This window comes from Mytilus edulis, chromosome 3 (assembly GCF_963676685.1).
Source record: "Mytilus edulis chromosome 3, xbMytEdul2.2, whole genome shotgun sequence".
NCBI lineage: Eukaryota > Metazoa > Mollusca > Bivalvia > Mytilida > Mytilidae > Mytilus > Mytilus edulis.
This window is the reverse complement of record NC_092346.1, coordinates 75,045,925-75,071,950: the sequence shown is the minus strand read 5'-3', so window position 1 is coordinate 75,071,950 and position 26,026 is coordinate 75,045,925. Positions and strand designations below refer to the sequence as shown.

At 32.1% G+C, this 26,026-nt stretch overlaps 2 protein-coding genes across 2 annotated transcripts in view; one reads left to right on the top strand and one right to left on the bottom strand.

Moving 5' to 3' along the window:
- The window catches only part of LOC139517441 (alpha-2A adrenergic receptor-like), a 541,200-nt gene that overhangs the window by 220,875 nt on the left and 294,299 nt on the right, over positions 1 to 26,026 (bottom strand). The gene's annotated exons all lie outside the window — the stretch shown is intronic.
- Positions 2,939 to 7,563, top strand: LOC139517418 (uncharacterized). Its single transcript, XM_071308410.1, has 2 exons — positions 2,939 to 3,410; positions 6,951 to 7,563. The coding sequence occupies exons 1-2, from the start codon at positions 3,029 to 3,031 to the stop codon at positions 7,547 to 7,549; spliced, it is 981 nt and encodes a 326-aa protein (XP_071164511.1). The 5' UTR covers positions 2,939 to 3,028; the 3' UTR covers positions 7,550 to 7,563.

Genomic DNA, 26,026 nt, shown 5'->3' with positions numbered 1-26,026 from the left:
TAAAAATTCAACTGTTTTTGAATGACCATGTGCATTTTTTTTTACACAAACAAAAGCCTTATAAACTGAGAGTAATCATATGGTGTTATTTCAACATTCAACCCCATACGACGAATGCATGGTTTGGTCTCAATCAAAAACCAGATGATCCCTTGGCCTAACCTAAGCAATAAAAACAACGCGTTATATAAAAAGTAAAATCTCAGGAAAATTTAAAAGGAAGTCCCTAATCAAATGGCAATATAAAAAGCTCACACACATCAAACGAATGGATAAATTTCATGCGACCGAAGCGCTTTTCTGGATACACCTAAATAAATGCAACAGTAGTATACCGCTGTTCGAAATTCATTGGGAGAAAACAAATCCGTGTTACAAACTGAAACTGAGGTGAACACATCAACTATAAGAAGAAAACAACGAAACAACAGAAACGCTGAAGTGCAGCAAAAAACAAATCGACAATGCAACACACACACACACTAACGAACAATAAGATAACAATCGCCATTCCCTGACTTTGTACATAACATTATCAGAAACAAAAGGGAGTTTAACCTGGTTTACTTAACGTACTGTTGTGTGGAGAAGAATTGGTAAAAACTGTTAAAAATATAAACCGTTGTATGTTATTTGCAACCTACCAGACCTCTTAAATATATGTCATTTTTATAATTATTCAATTTTCAAGGTATCTTATAAATGTATGTAAAATATCTTACAGATATAAAAAGATATCATATTTACAAATGAGTTGTCCCTAATAGTATATATACGATATTAAAATGAACAAGATATTGACCGAGGGCTAATAATACATGCAATATGAAAAATGACATGTTATGATCTTTTTATCATATGCTTCAACAATGGAGAAAAATAACAGATTCATATATTTAGCCTTTCGTGTGGTTCCCAAATAAAAGTTCAAAGAGTGAAAAGTTTACGGACGTCGAACCCCAAATTAAGTACATTCCATATGAAATCTTTCTATCATATGCCTCAGCAGAAAAGAAAAATATATGGACGAATCAAAAAAAATATACATAATAAACACTGTTTGGAAAAGTCAACTTTTTTAAAGTAACTTTCTAAATTATGTTTGAAACTTTTAAAAAGTGCATTTTTTTTTCATTTTATTTTTTTTATTTTTTTACACAATATACTTTCCAGTATCCAAATAATTATTTTGTACACTACTTTGTTATGTTTTTCACTAAAAACGTAGCATTGAGGTGTATTTTCCGGAATTTGCCGAGTATCATCGGAATGCCATTCTATAACGTTACGGAAAGGCATGTAATAACAATCGAAGCATGTGATAAACTTTTCATATCAGCCCGGTAAGCACCAATTCGAACAAAATGGAATTTACGTTAATTTTATGCTTTTATCATACAGTAAAAATCATATGTTATATAGTCTAAGTATATGATAATGCTATATATATATATTGAAAAACCATGCATCATGCCATCAATCATATTATTTGTATTATGATTTGTATTTTAAAATATTTTGGCCTCACTTAAGAGGCATATAGATAGCTTATAAATTGGATAAAATATCTTACAAGATAAATAAGAAATCTTAATATATACGTTTACAGATATGTTTGATAACAGCGATATGCACAACTTTTAAAACTAAAAAGAATTGGAACTGGTCTCCAAATAATCCTGATCAACTTTTATCCTTTGTGTATTTAGTCCTCAATAAACCAAAATGCATCATAGAATATTATTTAGTGAATAATCTTGATTGTTTGATCAAAATAATTGTGTGAACTGTTAAATAGCTGTTTAACAAATGCAGGCTAATATAGCTGTTTAACAAATGCAGGCTAATGCCGCTATAAGGCAGCACTCGCACCCGCAAAGTGAAAAGGGATTAATTGCAAAACTTGTTTCCTAATCCACGATAAATAAATATGTTTAAACTAATTAACGTTTCTATGTATATTTTTCCAGTAAATGGGCGACAACTCAATTCTTTTTATAATCACACGACAGCAGTTATGTTAAGTCTCCGCATACACGTAGAAATGCTGCAAAGTATTGACACAAAATTATACATTCTTTTACTTATCATTCGCATACTTGACAGAAATTTCACAATTGTTTTTTTACGCAAAAACAGAAATATTTATAAGTAGTTTATATGCATCATCTTTTAATGCAATTTTGTTTATCTTTGTTGAAATATTTGTTGGTGTTATAGTGATTAAGATTAAAACATAATGTAGACTGTTGTAATTCTATTATTTGACATTTACTGTGTCTGTTTGTTTTTTTCACACATAGTTATCAATGTAATTGAATTTATGCAAATGTCATACAAGTGAGATGATAAGCTAGCTTTAAAACCGGGTTTAAAAAGTAAAATCACAAAAATACTGAAAACCAATGAAAATTCATTACAAAAAGTCCCTTGTAAAAGTTAAAAATCAAAAGCTCAAACACATCAAACAAATGGATAACAACTGTCATATTCTTGACTTGGTACAGGCATTTTCTTATGTAGAAAATGGTGCATCAAACCTGGTTTTATAGGTAGCTTAACTCTCATTTGTATGACAGTCACATCAAATTATTCAATTATATTGATAATGTGTGAACCAAAGAAACAGACATAATAGGTTAAATGTCAAAATAAGGGGTACACCAGTCAACATTGTGTTATAATCTTAATCGCTATAAAAACAAACAAATATGTAACAAAGAAACACAAAAGGAATATAGACAAAGTACATTTAGAAATTGAAAGACGAAAATACAAAAAATTATAATAGCACAATAGCATAAGGACGAGTTGTATAAGTACAGAGCCACGTCATATGTATAAAAGAAATACACAAATCATTAGAACAATAACACAATGAGGGATAAATAATTACAGAGTCACGTCTAATGGATATCAACAAAAACAGACTACACAATTGAACTAGCCGCTCTAGGAAAGTGAAAGTTTCAAAAGACAATCGTCAAGAAATCTTCGACATCCGCAACTTATAGATTTCAAATCAGTTATGAAACCACCAAAGAGGCCTCGTAATGTTCCCAAAAAAGTTTCACAGCAGCCTGCAGGTCCAGCAAAGAAATATAGAAAAGGCAAAGTGCCGTCCACACGAGGAGCACTTTCAAAATCACAGAACACGACAAGAACCGTACAAGTTTCTAGTACAGCGACCGATTCTTCTAATTTGGCAATTGCTAGTGGTCCAGTTATCAGCATTGTATCAGACGCACATCAGGAACCCCCATTCGTTCCTTTCAGGATTCAAGATGAAATGGATACAGAAAGTCCAAATGGTAACGAGGGAGACGCACTGGACAGACCAAGGGGAGCTTGGAAACCTCCCAATCCACAACCTGGCCCCAGCGGGATGAGTCCAGCAAACAACAACCTTGGTATGTTATCTGTCTCGAATCATTTTGTTTCTCACGGGTCGGGTTCTGGGTCTTTAGATACTAGTTTACAACATGTACAAGTGGACCAATCCCCTTCACACATTTCAAGTGTTTTTGATCCCATTTCATCTCACATTCCGGTCAAAATTAAGGAAAAAATATGGAACGGTGAGTTCATTGACCTGAACATTCTTCTTAGATCCACTCGGGACCTTGTAAACGAGCAAAATTTAGAGGGTGATCTGGTATTAAAAGGGGGGGTTTTATCATTAGTTAACCAAAAGAAAAGTCCAATAACAAGTATTCTTGTCTGGACTTCCGCTTTCATGATTTATGGAAGTGTATTGCTCGAAAAATGGCCCAACAAAGGTCTGGAGTTTTTCAAATACATGCAAACAGTCAGAATGGCAGCCTCGAGAGGTTACACTGGAGGCTGGGTTCATTACGATGAGCAGTTTAGATTACGTAAAGTTTTTTCCCCCTTTTCTTCATGGGGAGTTGTCGATATGGAACTGTGGTTGCTATGTGTATCTACTCCAAACGTTAGTCCTTCTTTTAATACAGGACTTTCAAATGGCAACAACCTTCAATTACATAGTGGGCATTCATCAACAAGTGGGGTATCGAGTCAAAATGTAGGACAACGCCGCGTGTTTACATGCAGATATTTCAATAACAAGGGTACTTGTAGATTTGGCAAGAATTGCAAATTTACGCACAAATGCTCGAAATGTAATGGTAGTCATCCCTATTTAGATTGCAGAAATTAATTCCGCTTTCTTTACCTTGTTTTGTAAATATTATTTTTCCAAGAAATTATATGTAGATTTCTTTCAGTACAATATTGAACTTGTTTTTTAGAAATGGGCGAGTTATCTCTCCTTGTACTGTATTTACTATAGTTTATCATGTTAATTAATTTGTGTTTGTTTTTGTTTTAATTTGCAGGTTACACACATTTGTATTCTCTAGGTAATTCGCCAATAAACGTCGATGAAGTAAAGAAAGCTCTCAAAAACTACCCGTATCAAGAGGTTGCGCGAGACCTGATCCAAGGTCTCGAAACTGGGTTTAAATTAAAATATTCCGGTCCGAGACTTCCTATGGATATTGATTCTAAAGAGCTGATTGGGGAGAAAGCCACCATAGCTAGGGACAAAATTTTTAAAGAAATTAACCTGGGTAGGGTAGCCGGTCCTTTTTCAGAACCTCCATTCCCCACCTTTCGGGTTTCTCCGATCTCGGTTATCCCTAAAAAATCTAGTTCAGAATTCAGGTTAATTCACAATTTGTCCTTTCCTATAAATCACTCCGTTAATGACTTTATTGACAAGCAGTACTGTTCTGTAAAATACTCAAGTATAGACGACGCTGTCAATATGATTCACAGATTGAAAAAGAACACACTCTTGGCCAAGTGCGACGTAAAATCGGCTTTTCGTTTGCTAAGACTCTCTCCCGGTGATTTTGATCTGATGGGGTTCAAATTTGAGAATCAGTATTTCTTTGATAAATGCCTCCCAATGGGGGCCAGTATTAGCTCGGCGCTATTTGAATCTTTTTCCACCGCCTTGCATTGGGTTGTACAGCAACAGTCAAAAAACGACAATATATTACATTATTTGGACGATTTTCTGTTTGGAGGCGAAGCACAAACTTCACAATGCCATGACACTCTAAAGTGTTTTCAAGATTCTTGTAAAATCTGGGGGGTTCCGTTAGCAGAGGAAAAAACGTCGAGCCGACGGAAGTGTTGATATTCCTTGGTATAGAATTTGACACCATCAACATGGTAATGCGTCTACCCGAAGACAAACTTATTGAGTTAAAAGCCAGAATTTCTTGTTGTTTAGGTAGATCCAAAATCACCCTTCGGGATTTACAATCTTTGATTGGTATACTAAATTTTGCATGTCAGGTAATTGTTCCGGGTCGAGCGTTCTGTCGTCGTTTGATTGACGCCACTTGCAATTTGCGTAGGCCCCATCACAGAACTAGAATAACTAAGGCTATGAAAGAAGACCTTAATATTTGGTTACTATTTCTATCCAACTATAACGGTACTACCGTAATTCTGGATAAATTCTGGTCATCTAACTCAGATCTCGAATTGTTCACTGACAGTGCAGGTGGGGTCGGAAAAGGTTTTGGTATTTATTTTGAAGGGAAATGGGCCCAGGCGAGTTGGCCCCACGATTGGATAATTTCTGGAATTTTAACCGATATTACCTTTCTAGAATTGTTCCCAGTAGTAGTTGCCTTGAACATTTGGGGAGGCATGTTAAAAAACAAGAAAATTTTATTTCACATAGATAACCAGAGTGTAGTCTCTATAATCAATAAAAAGTCTTCAAAGTCGACAAGCGTTATGTCCCTAATCAGAAAACTTGTATTGGCCTGCCTGGAATGCAACATATTGATTAAAGCTGAACATATCCCAGGTCATTTGAATTCTCTTGCTGACTCCCTCTCTCGTTGTGATTTTCAGAAGTTCCGGAAACTATGCCCCACAGCAGATGCAAACCCACACACGATTCCGGTCCATCTATGGAAAGTTTAAAAGACGAGGCAGACCTATTACTTAAATGTTCAATGGCTTCGAACTCCTGGAAAACTTATAAAACAGCTGTAGAATGTTTTAAAAAGTTTCGCTTTATTTATAACTATCGTGATATCTGGCCGGTACCTATCGACGAAATAGCTCAATTCATAGCATACCTGTCGTACAAAGGTTTCTCTGCGTCGACTGTTTCTACTTACATCTCCGGATTGGCCCACACACACAAGATTAACAATATAACAGACAACACAAAATCATTCATCATCAGCAAAATGATTGAAGGATTGCGTAGGAAAAATCCGCAAAAACTAGATGTTCGAACACCGATATCGTTCGACTTGTTAAAACATTTAATTCACAGTCTACGCAGCGTTTGCAATTCTCAATATGAAACTTTATTGTTTTCTTCTGCTTTTTCTCTTGCGTATTTTGCCATGCTTCGAGTAAGTGAGTTGGCTATAAACAGTCGTACTGACGAAAGCGGACATGCTTTAAAATGTGAAGATGTCACTTTTGATAAGAGTAATGGCCAAACCGAATTACATGTAAAATTATGCAGCTCAAAAACCGATCAAAAGCACAATTCCATAGCTCTGATCATTCAGAGCCATGCCGATTCGAATATCTGTCCTATTAGGCTATTACAATCTTACTTGCAGGTTCGCTTCTCCGGTGTTAATGGGTCAAATAAATTATATACACATTTTAATGGTTTGGCCTTAACTAAATACCAATTTTGTTCTCTGCTTCAAAAATGTTTGGGTTTCTGTGAACTACCGTTTCACATTCGTTCTCATTCTTTTCGGATAGGACGAGCAACTGATATGGCAAAAAACGGTGTTAAAGACGACATTATAAAGCAGTGCGGCCGATGGTCTTCCGTTGCATATTTACGCTATATTCGTATCTGAGTCTTTAAATTTTATTACAGCTCACGAAGTGTTTTAATATTATAATACATATTATATACCTCCTTTTAGGTTCAAAAGCTATTTGGTTCGTCGGATCTTCAATTGTATATTGGGCACAGACAAATGCAAAAACGAGACACGGGGGCCCAAACATTGGTCTTCAAAGCAGAGGGGTGTACATACGCTGGTTTGGAAAAAGGGGTATGTTGTGGAATGATTTTAATGCCAAAGTATTACACGCAGTTGAAAAATTTTCTCCTCCCGCCATGATAGTCATTCAGCTTGGTTCCAATGATCTGGTAAAAGTTAAAACCTTGGAACTTATCCAAAATATTGAAAGGGATATTTTGCGTCTACATTTACTTCTACCTAACACTCGCATCGTATGGAGCGAAATGCTAATGCGAAGGTATTGGCACGGTGCTACAGATGGAAAAGCTATTGAAAGATCTCGCAAAAGAGTAAACTCAGCCATTAACAATTATGTCTTGAATGATGGGCACTGTGTTATTCAGCATCCCAATATCCGAGCTCAAGAGTTGAACTTGTATAGATATGACGGAACTCACTTATCCGATATTGGTTATAATATATACTTGAACAACATACAGGGGGGTATTGAAACTTTCCTGTCATCTCCACAAATTCGCCGTTTCCCGGAGGTCTAATTTGGAATAGCATTTCTTATGGTTTTTAAGAGAAAATAAAGGGGGGGTATTTAATGAGTGCGTATAGACACACTCAAGTGGCAAGATTAAGGGGTCATGATCCGTTCCTGTATTGTACGTCGGATCATATTAGTTTTTTACTTTCCTGCGCTACCGCAGGAAGTTCTGTTGAGACCATCTCATGTATACCATGAGTGGCCGGTTCTGAATTGGTACCAGTTCGAGCTTAACTGTTTTATGATCTATAAATTGTTAAATTGTTAATCTTTACTCCCCTGAAACCAGGGGGTGATGCGAATAAGACCCGACGTATTTGGGGATCATGGCCCTCGTTCTCTTTAGAATTTAACCTGGAGGAACTTGAGCATCCATTGCTACCAATGGTGCACAGATTTGTCAGTTAAAACAATCATGTCGTCATTCTGTTATCATGTCAGACCTCGTCATTCAAAGTGAACTGTGGCCATTAATTCCACATAAATTGTTTGTTTGTTATGCTTTGCCTTAAACTTGATTCTTTAATTAACACGATATTTAGACGTAAATAACCATTTTGTACATAAGAAAATGCATGTACCAATTCAGAAAGATGATGAATGTTACCTATTCGTGTGATATGTTTGGGTTTTTTATTTTATCGTTTGATTTTGGACTTTACGTTTAGAATTTTCCTCGGAGTTCAGTATTGTTATTTTATTTGTTTCTATTCGTGTGACGTGTTTAAGCTCTTGATTTTACAATCTGATATGAAACTTTCTGATTTAAATTTTCTACGGAGTTCGATATTTTTGTTATTTTACTTATTATTGTAGATCTTTTACTGGTTTAAGTTTTGCTCTTTGTTATAAACAGAACATAAGTAGTATTTACTACCATTAACGTCATGTTGTCTTTATGTTTTATCCTGGGTGAAAACGGAAACAATAGACAAATATGTGAAATGTTGAAATGTCATGAAATGCCATGACATAAATCTCAGATAGTAATATATCAGTTTGCATGGCATATTGTTACTTTATTTTGTACTCACTTGTACGAGGTTATGAGTTTTGTGCAATAATGTCACCAAAACCTGTAAATTAATTATCTTTTTTATTGTTTTTAATTCTTATTCCAATAAATATTAAAATGTTAAAGAATATCTTAAACAGGAGGTTTAAATTATTTATGTTCAAAACACGAGTTGCGTTCATATATATAAAACGTTGATAAACTATTTCGAACAGATTTTGCAATGTAAAGAATGTATGGTATTTGTCATGTTATTGTATAAGTTATAGGTTTGAATTTTACAGGAATCTTCTAAGAAGTTGAGTTCATTTGCTATAACTTCCATTCAATTTCATACACTGTTAACTATATCAATGATTTTGATTTCATTTCCGAAATTGATGACGTTGATGAAATATCAAAGCATACTTTGTAACAGTTGGTGGCCTTCGGCTGTTATTCGCTCTTTTGGTCGGGTTGTTGTCTCTTTGACATATTCCCCATTTCCATTCTCAATTTTATTTGTAACAAACACAAATTATCACAATTGTTATAAAGAAGAAAACATGATGACGTTAATGAAAACCTTTATATGTCCCACTATAGATTCTAAAGAAATTTATTATTAATAACATGTATTATTAATGGTTAAAATCGAAATACTTCGGTCACACCTTTATTTAAGATAACGGATTTAAAGCATCTGTATATAATAAGACAAAGCTATATGTAAAACCATTTGGGAATCGGTAATTACTTTTTCATGACTGACTGTCATAAATGTTTACTTACCTCAGAATTATATTCCAACACCCAAAGGTTGATAACCGGCGATCAGGTACGTATACTGTTCATGTACTTCTATTGATTTAAACAACCAATGGTCATAATAACCTCGGCCACCGTCTGTATATCTTTACTTTTATCTGTCCTTTTGTGTATTTCATCAAGAGCGCCCTGATACACTATGACATGAATGTATAGTTATAGTGGTTCTAAATACCAAATTTAATACACGAAACATTCGATTATAGAAACTAAGAATGTGACAATCCAAAACCAAAAGATAATTACTGAATTATAATGAAATCTAGGTATTGCTGTCGGCGTAAGCCAATGCTCCATGTTAAAGGACGTAATTTGACATATAATGTTTTACTTTTACAAATTGTGACTTGGGTGCAGAGTTGTCTCATTGGCACCCATACAAAGTATTCTTATGTCGTTAGTCTGGGAGTTCAAGATTTATTTATTATTTGTCATTATTTTAAAATCGATTTCAGTAAATTTAAGTACTGTTATGTCGGTGTTGTGTTTCTATTTTTATGTTAGATGTTTTATTTGGCTTCGTACTAATCGATTGAGGCTTTTGGATCATCAATGCTCTTCAACTTTGTACTTGTTTGGATTTATAAATATTTTGATATGAGTGTCACTGATGAGTCTGATGTAGACGAAACGCGCGTCTGGCGTACTAAATTATAATCCTGGTACCTTTGATAACTATTTAGACCACTTTAAACTTTTAACAGTTTGTTTTTATGGTGTTTTTTACACCACTGTCCCTAATTATTGGAAGAGTTTGGGCTCATAAGGATGTTGAACTCCGCCATATTCAGTGTATGCCACCTGTCCCAAGTCAGGAGGGATCCCTGAATGCAATTGCCGTTGTCGTTGGTTCATATCTGTTATAGTCGGTTTTTTTTGTCAATTTAATTGTTATAAACTAGGACGTTAGATTCCTTGCTTGAAATGTTACTCATTTGTTCATGCCGGAGCCTTTAATGGCTGACGGTATACGAACTCTGTTAGATAGTCGTCTTAATTGCAATCATCCCATTATTGTTTTCTGGATGGTATTTTTCATTATGTTGTAAAATGTACGGAATTTATTTTTTATTTTTATTATTTTTACTTTTTTGTGAATAAGCATTAAAGTTGAGCACATTTTTACATTCGTTGTGAAAATCAACTGTGATATTTATGTCATTGTGGTATAAAATTAAGCATGTGCGTCTTGTAACATAAAGTTCAGTACCAGAAAAGACTAGTTTTTTCCGCAGTATTCTTTTTGTATGAGATCAAACACCAGATGAACTTCCGATGAATAATAAAGTTAGAAAAGGAGAAGGCATTGTCCCGATTTCCGTTTGGTAATTTTACAAGGTTGGAAATAAAAGTATCACCCCTTTTATTTTGTTTTGGACTTTTCAAAAATAACGTAAATTTGTTTTTGTAAGTTCATACTGTCACAGTGAAATTTAAAAAAATACAGATACTTGTTTGAGAAAATGATAAGATACAAAACAAATTCTACTATATTCCGATGCTGTTTTGATCATTCCAGGAAATAAACTGTTTTCTAATGATAACAACGAAATTCAATGATTGGATTGTGCGATCTTTGGTATATTCTATGACGACGATATTGGAAATGAAAGTATCACCCCTTTTATTTTGTAATGTAATTTTCAAAAATAACGTCAATTTGTTTTTGTAAGTTCATACAGTCACAGTGAAATTTAAAAAATATTGCATGGTAGATACTTGTTTAAAAAACAAGATGAGATACAAATAATTCTACTTTATACCGATACTGTTTTAATCATTCCATGAAATAAACTGACTTCTTATCAACACAACAAAATTCAATGATTTGATTATGCGATCTTTTGTATATTCTATGACGCCGATATTGGAAATAAAAGTATCACCCCTTTTATTTTGTATTGTAATTTTCAAAAATGACGTAAATTTGTTTTAGTTAGTTCATACAGTCACAGTGAAATTTAAAACAATATTGCATGATAGATACTTGTTTAAAATAGGAGATGAGATACAAATGAAATTCTATTATATACCGATACTGTTTTGATCATTCCAGAAAATAAACTGTTATCATACCATAACAACGAAATTCGATGATTGGATTATGCGATCTTTGGTATATTCTATGACGACAATATTGAAATCATTAACAGTTTGTCACAGAAATCAATGTAGGCGTGGAAAGAAATCTTATTTATACCTCTTGTATCTCATTATCATTCTCACTGATTTTTTACACTTCGTTAAAGGAAAAGGTAAGATTTTATTGAACTTGTATACATGTATTGGTAGAAAAAAGTAAATTGACATGCACAGAATTATATTTTCATGAAAACAAAAAAAAACGTAGATTTAAAATATCAATTAGTGTCTCGCGCTTATTTTTGAAAAACTAAGGCTTTTCTATTTAGGGAATAGATTACCTTAGCTGTATTTGGTAAAACTTTGAGGAATTTTTGGTCCTCAATGCTCTTCAACTTCGTACTTTATTTGGCCTTTTAAATATTTTTTATTCGAGCGTCTCTGATGAGTCTTATGTAGACGAAACGCGCGTCTAGCGTAAATATAAAATTTTAATCCTGGTATCTATGATGAGTTTATTTTCATTCTCTGTTTAGATACACATTATTCAAAAGAGAAAAGGATGTGTTAATGCACACAAAAAAAAGCCGATTCGTGTCATCATTCGAAAGACATTTTTAAATTTTCAAATTGAATGTTACTGAAATCTAGTAAGTTAATAAATAAAAGAGGTAATGGCATTTTAGGTATAAATTCCTATGTATGTTTATTATTAAAATATACTTAACTTGCTAACATGTTTACCCCGACACATTATTTATGTACGTGCCTGTCCCAAGTCAGGAGCCTGTAATTCAGTGGTTGTCGTTTGTTTATGTGTTACATATTTGTTTTTCGTTCATTTCTTTATATAAATAAGGCCGTTAGTTTTCTTGTTTGAATTGTTTTACATTGTCATATCGGAGGCTTTTATAGCTGACTATGCGGTATTGGCTGTGCTCATTGTTGAAGGCCATACGGTGACCTATAGTTGTTAATGTCTGTGTCATTAAGGTCTCTTGTGGACAGTTGTCGCATTGGCAATCATACCACATCTTCTTTATTATATTTACACATGTTTATATTTCAAATGTATGCCATTAAAATCAAGTTGCAACCGTTTTTCATTATTAGCACAGTAGTGTTCGTAATTCAGCACACATGTATATATATTTTAAACTTTGAAGGCCTCATTTACATATTTGACTCCGCATCATTCATTATAACAATTATAGCTCACTATCGGAATTGGTGCCTGGTCATAGTTAACCACGCTATTAAAATAAGTGTAACTTACATAACGCCGTTCATTGATTGGTTTGACTATGGAATTGTTATAATGGCTGTCTGATTAAATCAGATTCACTACACTTTAAAACAGCAAACTTAAATGCATTATAAAAGATCACTATGAGTAATGTGTTGCCTAATCTTTATAAACTAAAATAAGCTCTGATTTTTTAACTTTTAATAGCAAAATTTCCTATCAATAGCATTATCTTTAAAAAAAATTATTTCATACGATACTACCCCAACAAATTCAATCACTCTCTGTGATCGATCTTTCCTACATTCGAAGTTAATGACGGAACATCGGTATAGTATTTATTTATTCTCGATAGTGGTTATAACTATCCTTTTCTAAATTTGCTTAAATATAATATAGTAACCATTGCAAATGTCATTTGTCATACGTAAAATATATGAACATTCGAATAATTTTCCAAGAAATATTTTCAAATGTTTCAAAAATTGTATAGAATACATACTTCAATTTTTAGATTTTATAAAAACATATCATTGGTGCTTTTACTAATCACAGCGCCTCAAAGTAGTTTACTTCCTTCAACTGAGTTGTGTACACAAAACCGACCTTATGCCTGGTAGATGAAATAATGCTTTTTTCTCTATATCTACGTAGAACAGCGGATTAAAACTGATTATTTGGGTTAACATGATACAATATAAAATGAATAATATCAAATACAATACCTATTAATGAGAGGGGGAAAATCTTGAAATAATATCTCACATGCTTTATTCCCTTTCACACCTATGTTGTTTTGTTTAAAATGTAGATCTGTATAAAGTTATCAAATTGCAAAAACAATATGCTGATGTATAAGATATGATTAAAAAAATTGGCACCAAGGAGGGGACTTTAAAACTTTTAATTAACACTAAAGATGCATTATAAAACTGATAAACTTGGACAATTTTACATTAAGGGGGTGAAGCTTGTTTTTATGTGGAAACACATCCATAAGATGACTGCTCCATATAAACTGGAATATATTTTTTTTTTTATTTATAAATGCAATTATTAATATTATGCGCACTATTTAAGATACTTTCACGTAAGATAATATTTTAGTTATAACTGTTCTCGGGTTACAACATGTACAGAAATCTATTTACCTTACGTGTGATGTTTGTTTTTGTTTTGATTTTAAACGAACGTATACAATAAGAATAAAAGCTATCATTTCAAACTTTTAACCACATAATGATATATAGCTGTATCAATCCTATCTCATATTTTACTAGATCGTTTAATTGTACTTTTCCTTCTTATATATCCAATAGACTACAGTCTTATAAATATGAAATTAAACCCTAGTTGAAAAAACTATTCAATTTTATGAAATTATTCTTGGCATGGACGCTATCCTTTTGAACATTTTTTTTAATGTTCTTACTTTTTATCCCATGTATATTTTTTCAGGCTGTACAATTGGTATAGTTACACAATAACGTCATGGAAGTGTAATTCTTTTCTTAATAATAGGGTTAGTATATGCAATATTGTAATTGCTGGATGTTGTCCGAAGGGTCATGATGAGCCTTAAGTTCAATGTACATTTTCTATCATGGAGGAGTTGATACAATAATGAATACATATCATATTGTTGTGAAGAATTTTATTTTTATTTTGATGTTATAGAACTTGCTTGCTCACTAATATGTCCTCTAACGACGTTCTGTAAAAGACTTAACAAATGGTATCCCGGTAATAAATGTTGGCCAAAGACCAATTTTATTGTCTCATGATCTATCATGAATGAGAGACAAATCCAACTTATATTTAAAATAATACCTTCATGGCAAATTATTCCACATAGAATCTATAAGTGATTTAAGATAAATCCAGGGGGAGTTATTTTTCTGATCATTACTTACCCATTTATTGTACGGCTAAATCAAATAAATTACTTCTGTCAATTATTCTTCATTGCAGATAATACCAATTTAAACCATACTTAAATGGTGCATAGGGAATATATATATAGGTGTTTGGTCCACACCTTAGTTGGGAATAGCCTAAAATCATATGGCAATTATTATTTTTAATTGCTAAGTAATTGGTCGTAGAAAACAAAACTGTACTGTAAAGATACGATTTTAGTTTACCAATTCCGAACCTTTCATTTAATATAGCAACATCATTAGATTCTACAATTAGCATTGATACCCTGTTCTTAACATTTTTTTCCTTAGTAGAGAATTGATATATACAAGGACTTTATGCAAGAAAGTTACTAAAGAAACTTTAACAGGCAGTATTCGGACTAGGTTGATCCTTATGGAATATTTGTGTCACGTACAACCACTAATATGTATCATTAGTCTTAGCCAGAATGCCATTCTTCTCTCTTAGTTTCTGACTTATCCTCAATTTTTCACTCAAATTATCACCTGAGTGACACTAGTCATTAGCATCACGACTTGCATTGTAAATAGAGCGGGAACTACTTACCTTGCAATCTATCTGACTTTAACATCGGTTGTAGAATGGTTCGGATTTCTCCATCTTTATCTTTCTGTTCATTACTAATGAATGCCATTTTGTCTTTTCATTATTTTTCTTTTCGGACATGACGTTTTTGCCCATTGCTCTCATAGTATCTTCTCATTTGTGAATTGCTTCTACCTATGAACTATAATTGTCTGAAAAATTACTGTATAACTGTCAAGACGTTAATATATTTTCCTGTGTTGTAGATTAAAGTCAACTATGTTTTTGGTTGTAATTCCTTGTATTGAACCAAACATACTTTATCATTTCAAAATCAAAATAATGAGGTGTGTTTCTCAATGTCATCAGAGAACAGCACTGAACATTCCCATGAAAATTTTAAAATTGTTTGTACGCACATTGAACGACAAATTTATGTGACGTATAAAATTTTCTGACGTCAGACACTCAAATCAATAAATGTGTTCGTAGATAGTAGATGTTTTTGTGTTCTGTTAAATTGTTCCTTTTAAAATTGTTAAACGATGATGACTGATGTACCCATATTTTGACTATTTTATTTATTGTGTCTGTTTATTTAACGCATCAATGTAAAAATATCGGAAATTGATGAGACTGTCATTAAAGTGAGAGGGTTATCGCTATAGAACCAGGTTTAATCCACCATTTTCTACATTTGAAAATGTCTGTACCAAGTCAGGAATATGACAGTTCTTGTCCATTCGTTTTTGATGCGTTTTGTTATTTGATTTTGCCATGTGATTATGCACTTTCCCAATTGATCTTCCTCTAAGTTCAGTATTTTTGTGATTTTACTTTTTGCAATAGTAAAAACTGTTGACTATTTTTAAAATCATTCAGTTTGAACAGAAAAGTAATTTATAAAATTGTGAATGACATTTCTAATTGTGTATTTGAAAATAAATGGTTGATATATAAATTTGTTTTTTTCTTAAAATAACACGTCAAAGTTAAAAGGAAGTCTTTTAATTAACCTTTTTATTGTGTAAAAATGTGATTGGTTGAAGAAGATTTGACCTATTGTACATAGTACTGGTGTAAACAAAACATTTTTCCATTTTAAAGTTATATGATTCAAATACCAAAAGGCCATTCGTCGAAACTTAGGGGACATTTTGCTTTAATGAAACATTTCATGAAAATTGAGCGAAATAGTTTCTCAAAAACGACAATTCAGACACTTATCACATACACAACTACTGTTTTAAGCTTGGTATAAACATAATATTCGTCTGATAGTCGACAAACATGTATTGTCAGGTATATGTTCACCAGCTTGTAGGCTGTAAGTGTGATGTGAATTGTATTACAATAAAATGAAAATATTTCAGTTCTTAATTCTAATTTGTTCTTAATTCTAATTTATATCTTGAAAATGGTTTTCCACTGCTTTACTTGTGATCACTAGGACAACCTGTACGGATATGATTTAATAATTTGTTTTAGAGACAGGAAGAACAATAAGAAAAAGGATATGATTTGTAAATGCAATGATATTTAAATGTGTTTAAGAATACATGTTACATGAACGTCATTATCAACAGTTTAATTGACATATGACCTTAGTATCCAAAAACAATCAATTATCAATTGAGAGAATTCCTTAGTATAAGTGTAATTTATGACAACTTTAACTGTTTATTAACTGTTTATTAAAGAAAAAAGTGTTAATTAATAACACAATAACACACACACATCTATTATAATACTTTGAATTGTGACGAAAGAGTGAAAGATTAACAGGTAAACTTGAGGTGATAATACAAAACTATACGTTAAAGAAAGATAAATAACAAAATCGATCATGAACTATAGAAAAGTGAAGAACACACAAACGTACACTTCACAAAAAATTTAATAAAAAATAAAGATTGAGCAACACGAATCTCCCCTAAAAAGAATGAGGAAGATTCAGGTGTTAAAGAAGGATAGAATTGTAACGCTAAGATTACCAGAAACCAGGGGAGAAGACAGGATTGTGGTTACGCCAAGTTAAACATATCTGTGATCATGATAAGACACAGATATTCCATAACAATCAATCAATTCAAAACATTCGTAAAAATGAGTCTTCAAATTTACTGTTGAGAACTTTTGATGTAATAACTTCTATAAAAATAAGTTTGATAGAAAACACAAACATAAATCATAGAATTTCCTATATTATCTTCGCTTCGTTTTCATTTGTTTGTTATGTTTTAGCTTTTGATTTTGCCATGTGTTACTTGACTAATCATTTCTGATTTTCCTTAAAGTTCGGTATTTTTGTTTTAATATTTTCTACACGAAGACACGTTTTATAACATAAGTACTTATAATTTAATGTAACATTAAAATTTAAATAGTATATAAAAATATGTTAGTATCATTTTCAATAAGACAAGTTTCCACCAGAAACCAAATGTCGTAGAAATTATTAACTATGATTATGAAAAGCTGCTATGTATCTCAAAGTGGTCAGTGAAATGTTTTGATTGATTCTTTTTGGGGTATATAAGGATCATTGTCACTCCCTAGTATGTAAAGATCACAGTCACTCCCTAATATGTAAATAATTCGTTCTTTATGACAACGTTCAGTTTAATTTATCAAAACATCGCCTTGCTGCTTTTCAGAAGCCTCATTTAATCTTCTTTTTTTTTTAATTAATCGTCGTTGGTTTAGAATTTTCCACTTGTCACTTGTAAAAAGCTAACATTTTTTGTTAGGTTTATTATTTGTGATTACTTTTTACTACGACAATTTATGCAATTTACGTATGAAACTATCTACAGCAAATAAATATTTGATTCCAATAGGTCGTATTTGAAGCTGTAAAACATTTATTAACACGAATTGATATATGAATCAAAGTGTTATGTCTTTCTAATCTATTCACGAGAATCACTTTACCAGATTTAGCACAAAAAGAATTTAACAAAATAAATATTTCATCAAAGCTTTTATCATTGACCAATTAAACGATAACTTCCTTTATGGTTACACTTTTCCCCTTTTCAAAGTCATTTATTGTACATTGATATTATTTCCACAGAGGAATGAATTCATCTTTCAGAATCTGTTTATCTATTCTATTTTGAAATAATATTCAGTATAGGATTAATAATTCATAGAAAAATATGGGTATGTCCATTTAGTGTTTCATGGAATATAAAGCGATTTAGGTCATGGTAAATGAGACCAAAACCAAACCAAAAAAACAAACAAACAAACAAACAAAAAAGCCTGAAGAAAGAAAGATTGGTGTTTTAAAGAGATCAACTGTTTTAATAAATTTGAATGATTTTTCGAAATACAGTCAACTATGTTTATTTTATACGACTTATTCAGTTGGGAAAAGTGTTCCATAGTTTTTTGTTCTCCTTTTGTTCAAATATTTCATTGTTGGATTTTGCGACAATTGCTGTCTTCCTTGACAATGTCCACTCTATTGTACAAAGACCTTGTAATTTTTAGCAACCAATAACACTTTACAATAAAGAAGATGTTTGTGATGGATTTTGATTTGAATCTTCAGATTTAAGTGGATGTATCACATTTTAATTTACATGTTCAACATTTTACATCTTCTATGTACTAAACAACAAGGCTTACCGCAGTTCATGTTACTAATTGTTAAGTTGCTAATTATTAGAATGAATGTATCTGTTTATCACCAATATTGTTGTTTATTATATATCTTTATCCTTGCCCGTTTTTATTGATATCGGTTTTGTATTGTCGCTCATGTTTCTGGTTTCTATACTGGGTCAGATTCGACCCTATAATAATCTATAAGATATGTGTAGTTCGTGAAGTCGGGAAGGAAGGGATACCAATCATATCTTTTTTTAAAAGAGTCAGGAAGCAAGAAATAGTTTTATTTTCTTCCTTAACGGATGGATTAGTAGAATAATTAGTATGATTTTTCTATATTAATTGGTACCATTGACTCATTATAACGAATCGTTCTTCTATAATTGATCAAATAGTCCTTTCAAGGATGAGACTTTCTTTCAGGTATTACATTCCAAATTAGTATTAAATTCATCATTAGAATTAGTTCAACGTGTTGCTTTTATTTCAAGATCTATAACTTTTCTGTCCTGAACTTAATATAAATATCGTCTAATGAAGCAACCCTCCAAAATAATGGTTTCCAAAAAAAAGAATATAAGTCTGTGTTTTTAACTTTTTATATATCAAGGGAATATTTAATCATTGTACTTTTGAAATACGATTTTCGATCAACATCTGCTTCAAGTAAAGAAAGTTAAACCGGTATCCAATTATAATTTGATATTAAGATAAAACAAAATGTGCAAATGAGACAACCATCCTTCAGAGACCAAAATGACACATATTTAAAAAAAAAAGTTTCAAACACAAAGAAGACTTTTGAAACCTTTATCAAATAAAAGTCGTAACTTACATATGAACTAATACAATAAGACAAAATGTAATATCATTCCAAAAATCAATAAAATGGTATAAGTCGCTTTTTGATAGTCCACAAACGTATTCAAGGCAGACATATTTTTTTCTGTGAAGCATTCATCAGCTTGTGATAAAAGAAAATAAGGTATACCTTTAATATGATAACATTAAAAGAAAAACATAATATTTGTATAATACTGAATATATAAAGTTAATCTGTCCTTGTGGTAATACAGAAAAAGGTATATTCAAATTTTTTAAAGTATAATTGCAGAAACTCCAAAAAAGAATGATTAATATTTCAATATTTTATCAAGTATTAATTGCTACTATTTTCAAAAAAATATAACAACAAATACAGGTCAACATGCTACATACAGGCTGTGCAACATTCTCCTCAAATTTTGTAAGAGTTATACATGTAAAAGACATTATCTTACCTCCTATACATTTCTAGCAATATGATTGGTTAAAAGCGTCCTCGTGGAAACCGTGTATATTTAATATTAGGTTAGTTAGGAGGCGGGGCTTATTGCATACACGGTTTGTAGTGGAACTACGTCCCTTTATATTCCATATAAGGTAATAAGGAGGCGGGGCTTATTTCATACACGGTAAGTAGTGGTGTTACGTCCCTTTAGAAAAATAAAACAGTACTGAGAATTATTTTTTAAGGTTTCAACAGACGAAGAATGTGAAGATAAAGTGAAATAAATTCATAAAACACATTTAAATCTAACAAGTTGTCATTGTTGGCATCTGTTTTTGTAGGATCCTTAATCATGTTTATGCTAACTGTATTGAAGACTTGCTCATTTTGATAGGTCACTAGTCTAAATTTCACACGTTAAGATAGTCGGTAAGATAAATTTGTTACCTAGTGTGCTAGTGACGTAATACGGTATATATGGGGTCAGTAAATTCCAAATAGGGATTCTAGCTTCGCTCTCACCCCATATGGAATTAACTGACCCCATATATACCGTATTAGATCACTAGCACACTATGTAACTAATATTATTTTATGACTAGAAAGAATTCATGATAGAATCTAAAATAGGTACATTATCTCCTGTAAATGCTTTCATAAAACGAGGTTAATGTACTGTGATGGTTGCCTAATCTGATGAAACCAATGTTTAATGCGTTAGTGAATTTAAAACATAACTTTAAGGCTAATGGTACCTTCCTATCATACAATTTATATATATATTGCATCGAATATATTTCCTATCACTGAAAAAAAAACATGGAACAAAGTCTTTGTCAACTTTCATTATGTTGATTTCTTTGGCGTAGTTTTCTTAAAATTAACCTATGTCATTTGCAGCTGATGTTTAGGAAAGTGTAAGTAGAATAGAACTGAGCATTACAAGTTTATAGATTCTATGCTAAAATATTTAACTGGTGTTGTTAACTACAATTCAAAATGATTATATATCTATGTTCAACTGAATTCAATTTCAGGTTCTACCAATATAATAATGTTATTTATTAATTTGATAGTTTCATTAAATGCTATTCCCTTTAGTTCCCTTTTTGTTGTTTTTTTGTTATAGTGTCGTATAGTTATAGTGATATTGATGTTTTTTAATTAAGTTTCTGATAATTTTGTCATTATTTGTAGATATATATTTTTTATTTATTTAAACGTGTCTGTATTTATTGTGCCTATGTCTCTGATTAAGACAAAAATATATTTTTCAGGAAAATATGATGAAGGAGGTTTTATTAGCTGTCTTTTGTGGTTTGGCTTTTGCCATGGCGACACCTGTTTTACCAGAAAGAGATCTTGGTGAAATTGATCCTATTGACTCCTGCTTATTTCTGTGTAATATTTGCTTCAACGAAGATGTAAGTTCTTGTATACTTTGATTAAGCACTATGTATAGAACTCATTAGTGATGTGTGGTAGGATTGCCCTTGAGAAAACTACCCACCAATGACAAAAGTACAAGTATTAAATAACTTTCAACAAAGTCTCAGCAAAACCATATACCTCATAAATTTGTAGTTTGTGAAAATCCTCAAACGTTAACTTATACAACTAACTCATGTTTGGTTATATCTTGTAACTCATATACTCGTCAACTTATGTTTTGGTCACCATAAATCCACTGTTTCACATTCTGAAGCACATTCTGAAGCATCTATGATAATTTCAATGTTCGTACATCAATTAAAAAATAACGTTAACCGATTGATCTGATATCCCTTGTTATATGCGTTGTTAACCAAACTGAACATTTTGATGCATGCTAGATTCTGGAACTAAAAACTAGGATTTCAACATACCAAAAGTCATTTCTACTCCTTTCAAATGACTTGATCCGGGTTTAATTCCTATAATCTTCGTTTGTGTTAATTGCACTTATTAGTACTTACATTTTCCCCCCTGCTATTATGGCTCTTAAAATGAAGTCGTAACTTTATACTCTAATGCCCAAATGATTCTATATACGGTGGTGTCATTAAATCAACAGATAGTTAGCTTCTTATTCACAATATGGACACGAAATTGTGCACGTCTTGTTTAAAGTAAAGATAATTTCATACCAATTTCAGTACGCAAGACATTTTTGTTTTTGAAATAAACTTCATAAGAATTGCTCGAAAATTTGGGAATCTGAATAACATGACGATTTTTGGAGCATCAAAATAAAAACGATCTTAAGTTGGTTGATAAAACAACAATTATCGGTAATTTTGAATTAATGCTTGCATTGTCGATCGACGTGAGGCTTAAACAAAGAAAGGTTAATATCATGAGAAACCCAAATCCAATATATATCTAATTTACAATACAGACTGGTTTACAGCCAAAACAATACTGTATATACTCTAATGTTTAACAATTAGCTGATTTTCTCTATAAGACGTTCGTACTAATTAACAATGCCAACATTATCAACAATCGTGACAAAATTGATTGAATACTTATTATAATCAAAACTTGGTAAGATGCGATTTCCGTCAATGACCGGAAATATCAAAATCAGATTTGTCTTTCAAAAAGACATACTTATGTAGTGTAAGCTGGCCTGTCTTAAGTAACATAAAGAGAACTCCAACTGTTCAAAGCCGATTGAAACTATATTTTGTTAACGTATTTCAAAGAAAGCAAATGAATAGTAATCAAGGATCTCGATGTGCTCAACATTGATCATTTTTATATGTAGTTCTCATGGCTCATTTTTTCTGGAAGGAGATACAGTGCCAATTTTCCAATGAACTGATATCAACAGCATGGGCATTTTAGAAATTTCAATCTGTCTGCGTACTTCAAGGACACATGAATCAAATTTAAGATGTATACCATAATAACATTCATCGTATGTTTTTTTTCTTCGAACAATCAAATTAAAGTATCTACTTTTAAAATTAAAATATAATACGTTCTAAATCAAAAAATTATTTCTATGAAAAGCTACGTATTGTCTTTCAATTGATAAAAAGAAATAATTAAGTTGGTTATGAAAGTAATACTTTTTGGTGTTTTGCCAAAAGTTCTCCCTCGTAAGCAAGTCCATCAAAAATCGACTGAGAAATCGGAGTTAAAACATTTAAGAAGGGATATAACTTATCTCTAGTAATTCTGTCCTATTCACATGTTGTAACTGTGAAGAGTTTTTTTCATTTTTATGTTTTTATGTTTTTAGATGAACCTTATGATGAAATGTGCTAACAGAGTGTGCCTTAGTGAACAAATGGTCACTGAATATTCCCTCTACGTTATCAAACAACTGTGTCCAATAAAGGATGAACATATGGAAAAATACATCAACAACGGAATGAAGCATTAACTATATGTATTTTACACACATTCTGTAAATAAAGCATAGTTATGAAAGTGTTGTTTTATTGATATGTTTAGTATCATCGTTGCCAAAACTTTAGGTATATTATTAACTTCAGTTAATAGACTCATGTAGAATGTGTATATGCCAAGTCGAGGAAACTTCTCGATAGTTATCTAAAGATATATCTTAATGATTTTCGTAATTTAAAGATATGTACTTTCATTTGGCAATATTTTTATGTAATCCCATTGTCTGTGCATTTTACTTATTCCGGCAACCAGGGATTCTAAAAGAATATTTGAACTTTTTCTGTTAAATATTTTCACAATGTTCATTGAGGTATTTACTTTAAACTTTAAATAAACAATTATAATGCCGTTTTGAGATATCCTTTTGTTCATTTTTGAGTTTATTGCTTTTGGAAATTTGAAACTGTTGGATCTTTAATTTTTCTTGTTAGACTCACTGCTGACGATAATTTGCGAACACTATAAGTTATATGGTTTGCTACTTAACCCCCCCCCCCCCCGGATCCATAGAGGGTTAGTAAAATCCATAGGGGTGCGACCATATGCCGAGTCCTTTCCGACACGTGACGGCGTTTTACCAATCACATCGTGATAATTTACAAGCGGTGCGATAAAAAAATATAATACTGCTGTAAAAAAAACAATACAAATCAAGTTATTAATAATGGAATAAGAAAGTAAACATTCCAAATTACATCAACTGCGTTGAAGGGAGTCCGTAGGTTCAAATATATAAGCAGACGAGATGAGAGTAAAACAAGTTGGTTCGTTTGTGGATTCTTAGAAATTCTACAGAACTTCTGGACAATTTTTAATCTCGGTCTATTTCTAAAATTAATTCTAACATACTTTTGATTTTTTAACCCGTTATGCCACTATTCACCATGTGAAATTATAAAATTGTTGTGTAAACATTGAACGACAAAATTTCTTCCTATGTGATGTATAAATTTTCTGACGTCAGACACGCGAAGCAATGAATGTGTTTTTAATTCGATAGATGCTTTTGTGCTTTTTTTGTAAAACTGTTTTTTTTTAGATTGTAACACAGTGATAAATGCTGTACCCATATTTTGACCATTTTATTTATTATGTCTGTTTTGTTCATGCATCGTTGTAAATATAACGGAATTTGATTCGACTGTCATTAAAGTGAGAGGTTTAGCGCTATAAAACAAGGTTAAATTCACAATTTACTACATAGAAAACCAAGTCAGGAATATGACAGTTGTTATCCCTTCGTTTGATGTGTTTGAGCACTTAATTTTGCCACTTGATTAGGTTTGATATCTAGAAATTGACTAAGAGGGTCAGTTGAAAACAAAACTTTACGACAAAAGAGGAGATTTCAGCTTCCCAATAGTGAAGAATTGGGAAGCTGAAATCATCATTTCGTACATTTTACGGACACCATCACGAGTTGGTTCACCGTTACGGAATATTTATTATACAGATGATTATAGCTAACTAAATCTCTCCCTTTTATAACATTCGCATATGGTGCCATTATATTCACAAATATGTGTGAACAACACAAACAGACCAAATAGGTAAAAATGTTTTCTGTTATGATCTTAATCACAAAAAAAAGGAAACAAATATGAAACAAAGAAACACAAAAAGGCATATACACAAAGCACGCATACAAAAATGAAACACCAGAATACAAAAACTACCGTAGCACAATATTATAGGGACAGGAGTTTAAGTAGCGAACCAAGTCATATTGGTATAACCAAAAACAGACTACATGGAAAAAAATATTATTCAAAAAGACAAATAAAACAATACTTCATTACGTTATCAATATAATAAAAGACGCGTCCGTACCCAGAATATATACCTTAAGACCATCGTATATTATCTGTGAAGTTGATACGGAAAATTAATCAAATAGGTCTTTGTATCTTCCGATGAACTTACAGAAAAAGGACGAGACATTCTTTGAAATAACCAATGTGGTGTAAAAGAGGGACGAAAGATACCAGAGGGGCAGTCAAACTCATAAATCGAAAATAAACCGTCTACGCCTGGCTTAAAAGGAAAGAAGACATACAGACAAACAATAGAACACATGACACAACATAGAAGACTAAAGAATAAGCAACACGAACCCCATCAAACACTAGGGGTGATCTCGGGTGTTCCGTAAGGGTAAGTAGATCCTGCTCCACATGTGGCACCCGTCGTGTTACTTATGTTATAACAAATCCGATAAATAGTCTAATTCGGTAGGTCATAGTCATAAAAGGGAAGGGGATTGTAGTTACGACGTAAGGAACATATCCGATATCATTTGTGAAACGGTTATTCCACGGATGGCGTCCGTAAAATTTACGTGGAAGTGATTTCAACTTCACCATTTGGAACTCTGGGTTTAATAGCTTCTTTGTGAGCAGCAGCCCTCTATCAAGAAAATCATAATAGAGAATGCAAGCACGGGAATATCGTATCAATTGGGAGATATATATCCCGTATTCAGGTGCTGCTAGAATGTTGCTACTTAGAAATGGAAAGTTCACTATTGGAAAGCTGAAATCATCTTTTTTGTCGAAAAGTTTTGTTTTCAACCGAC

Excerpts from the sequence above, each read along its gene's own strand:
- LOC139517418 (XM_071308410.1), top strand. The coding sequence starts at position 3,029 with ATGAAACCACCAAAGAGGCCTCGTAATGTTCCCAAAAAAGTTTCACAG. Across the intron at positions 3,411-6,950 it reads TCCAGCAAACAACAACCTTG|GTTCAAAAGCTATTTGGTTC; the intron begins GTATGTTATCTG and ends ACCTCCTTTTAG.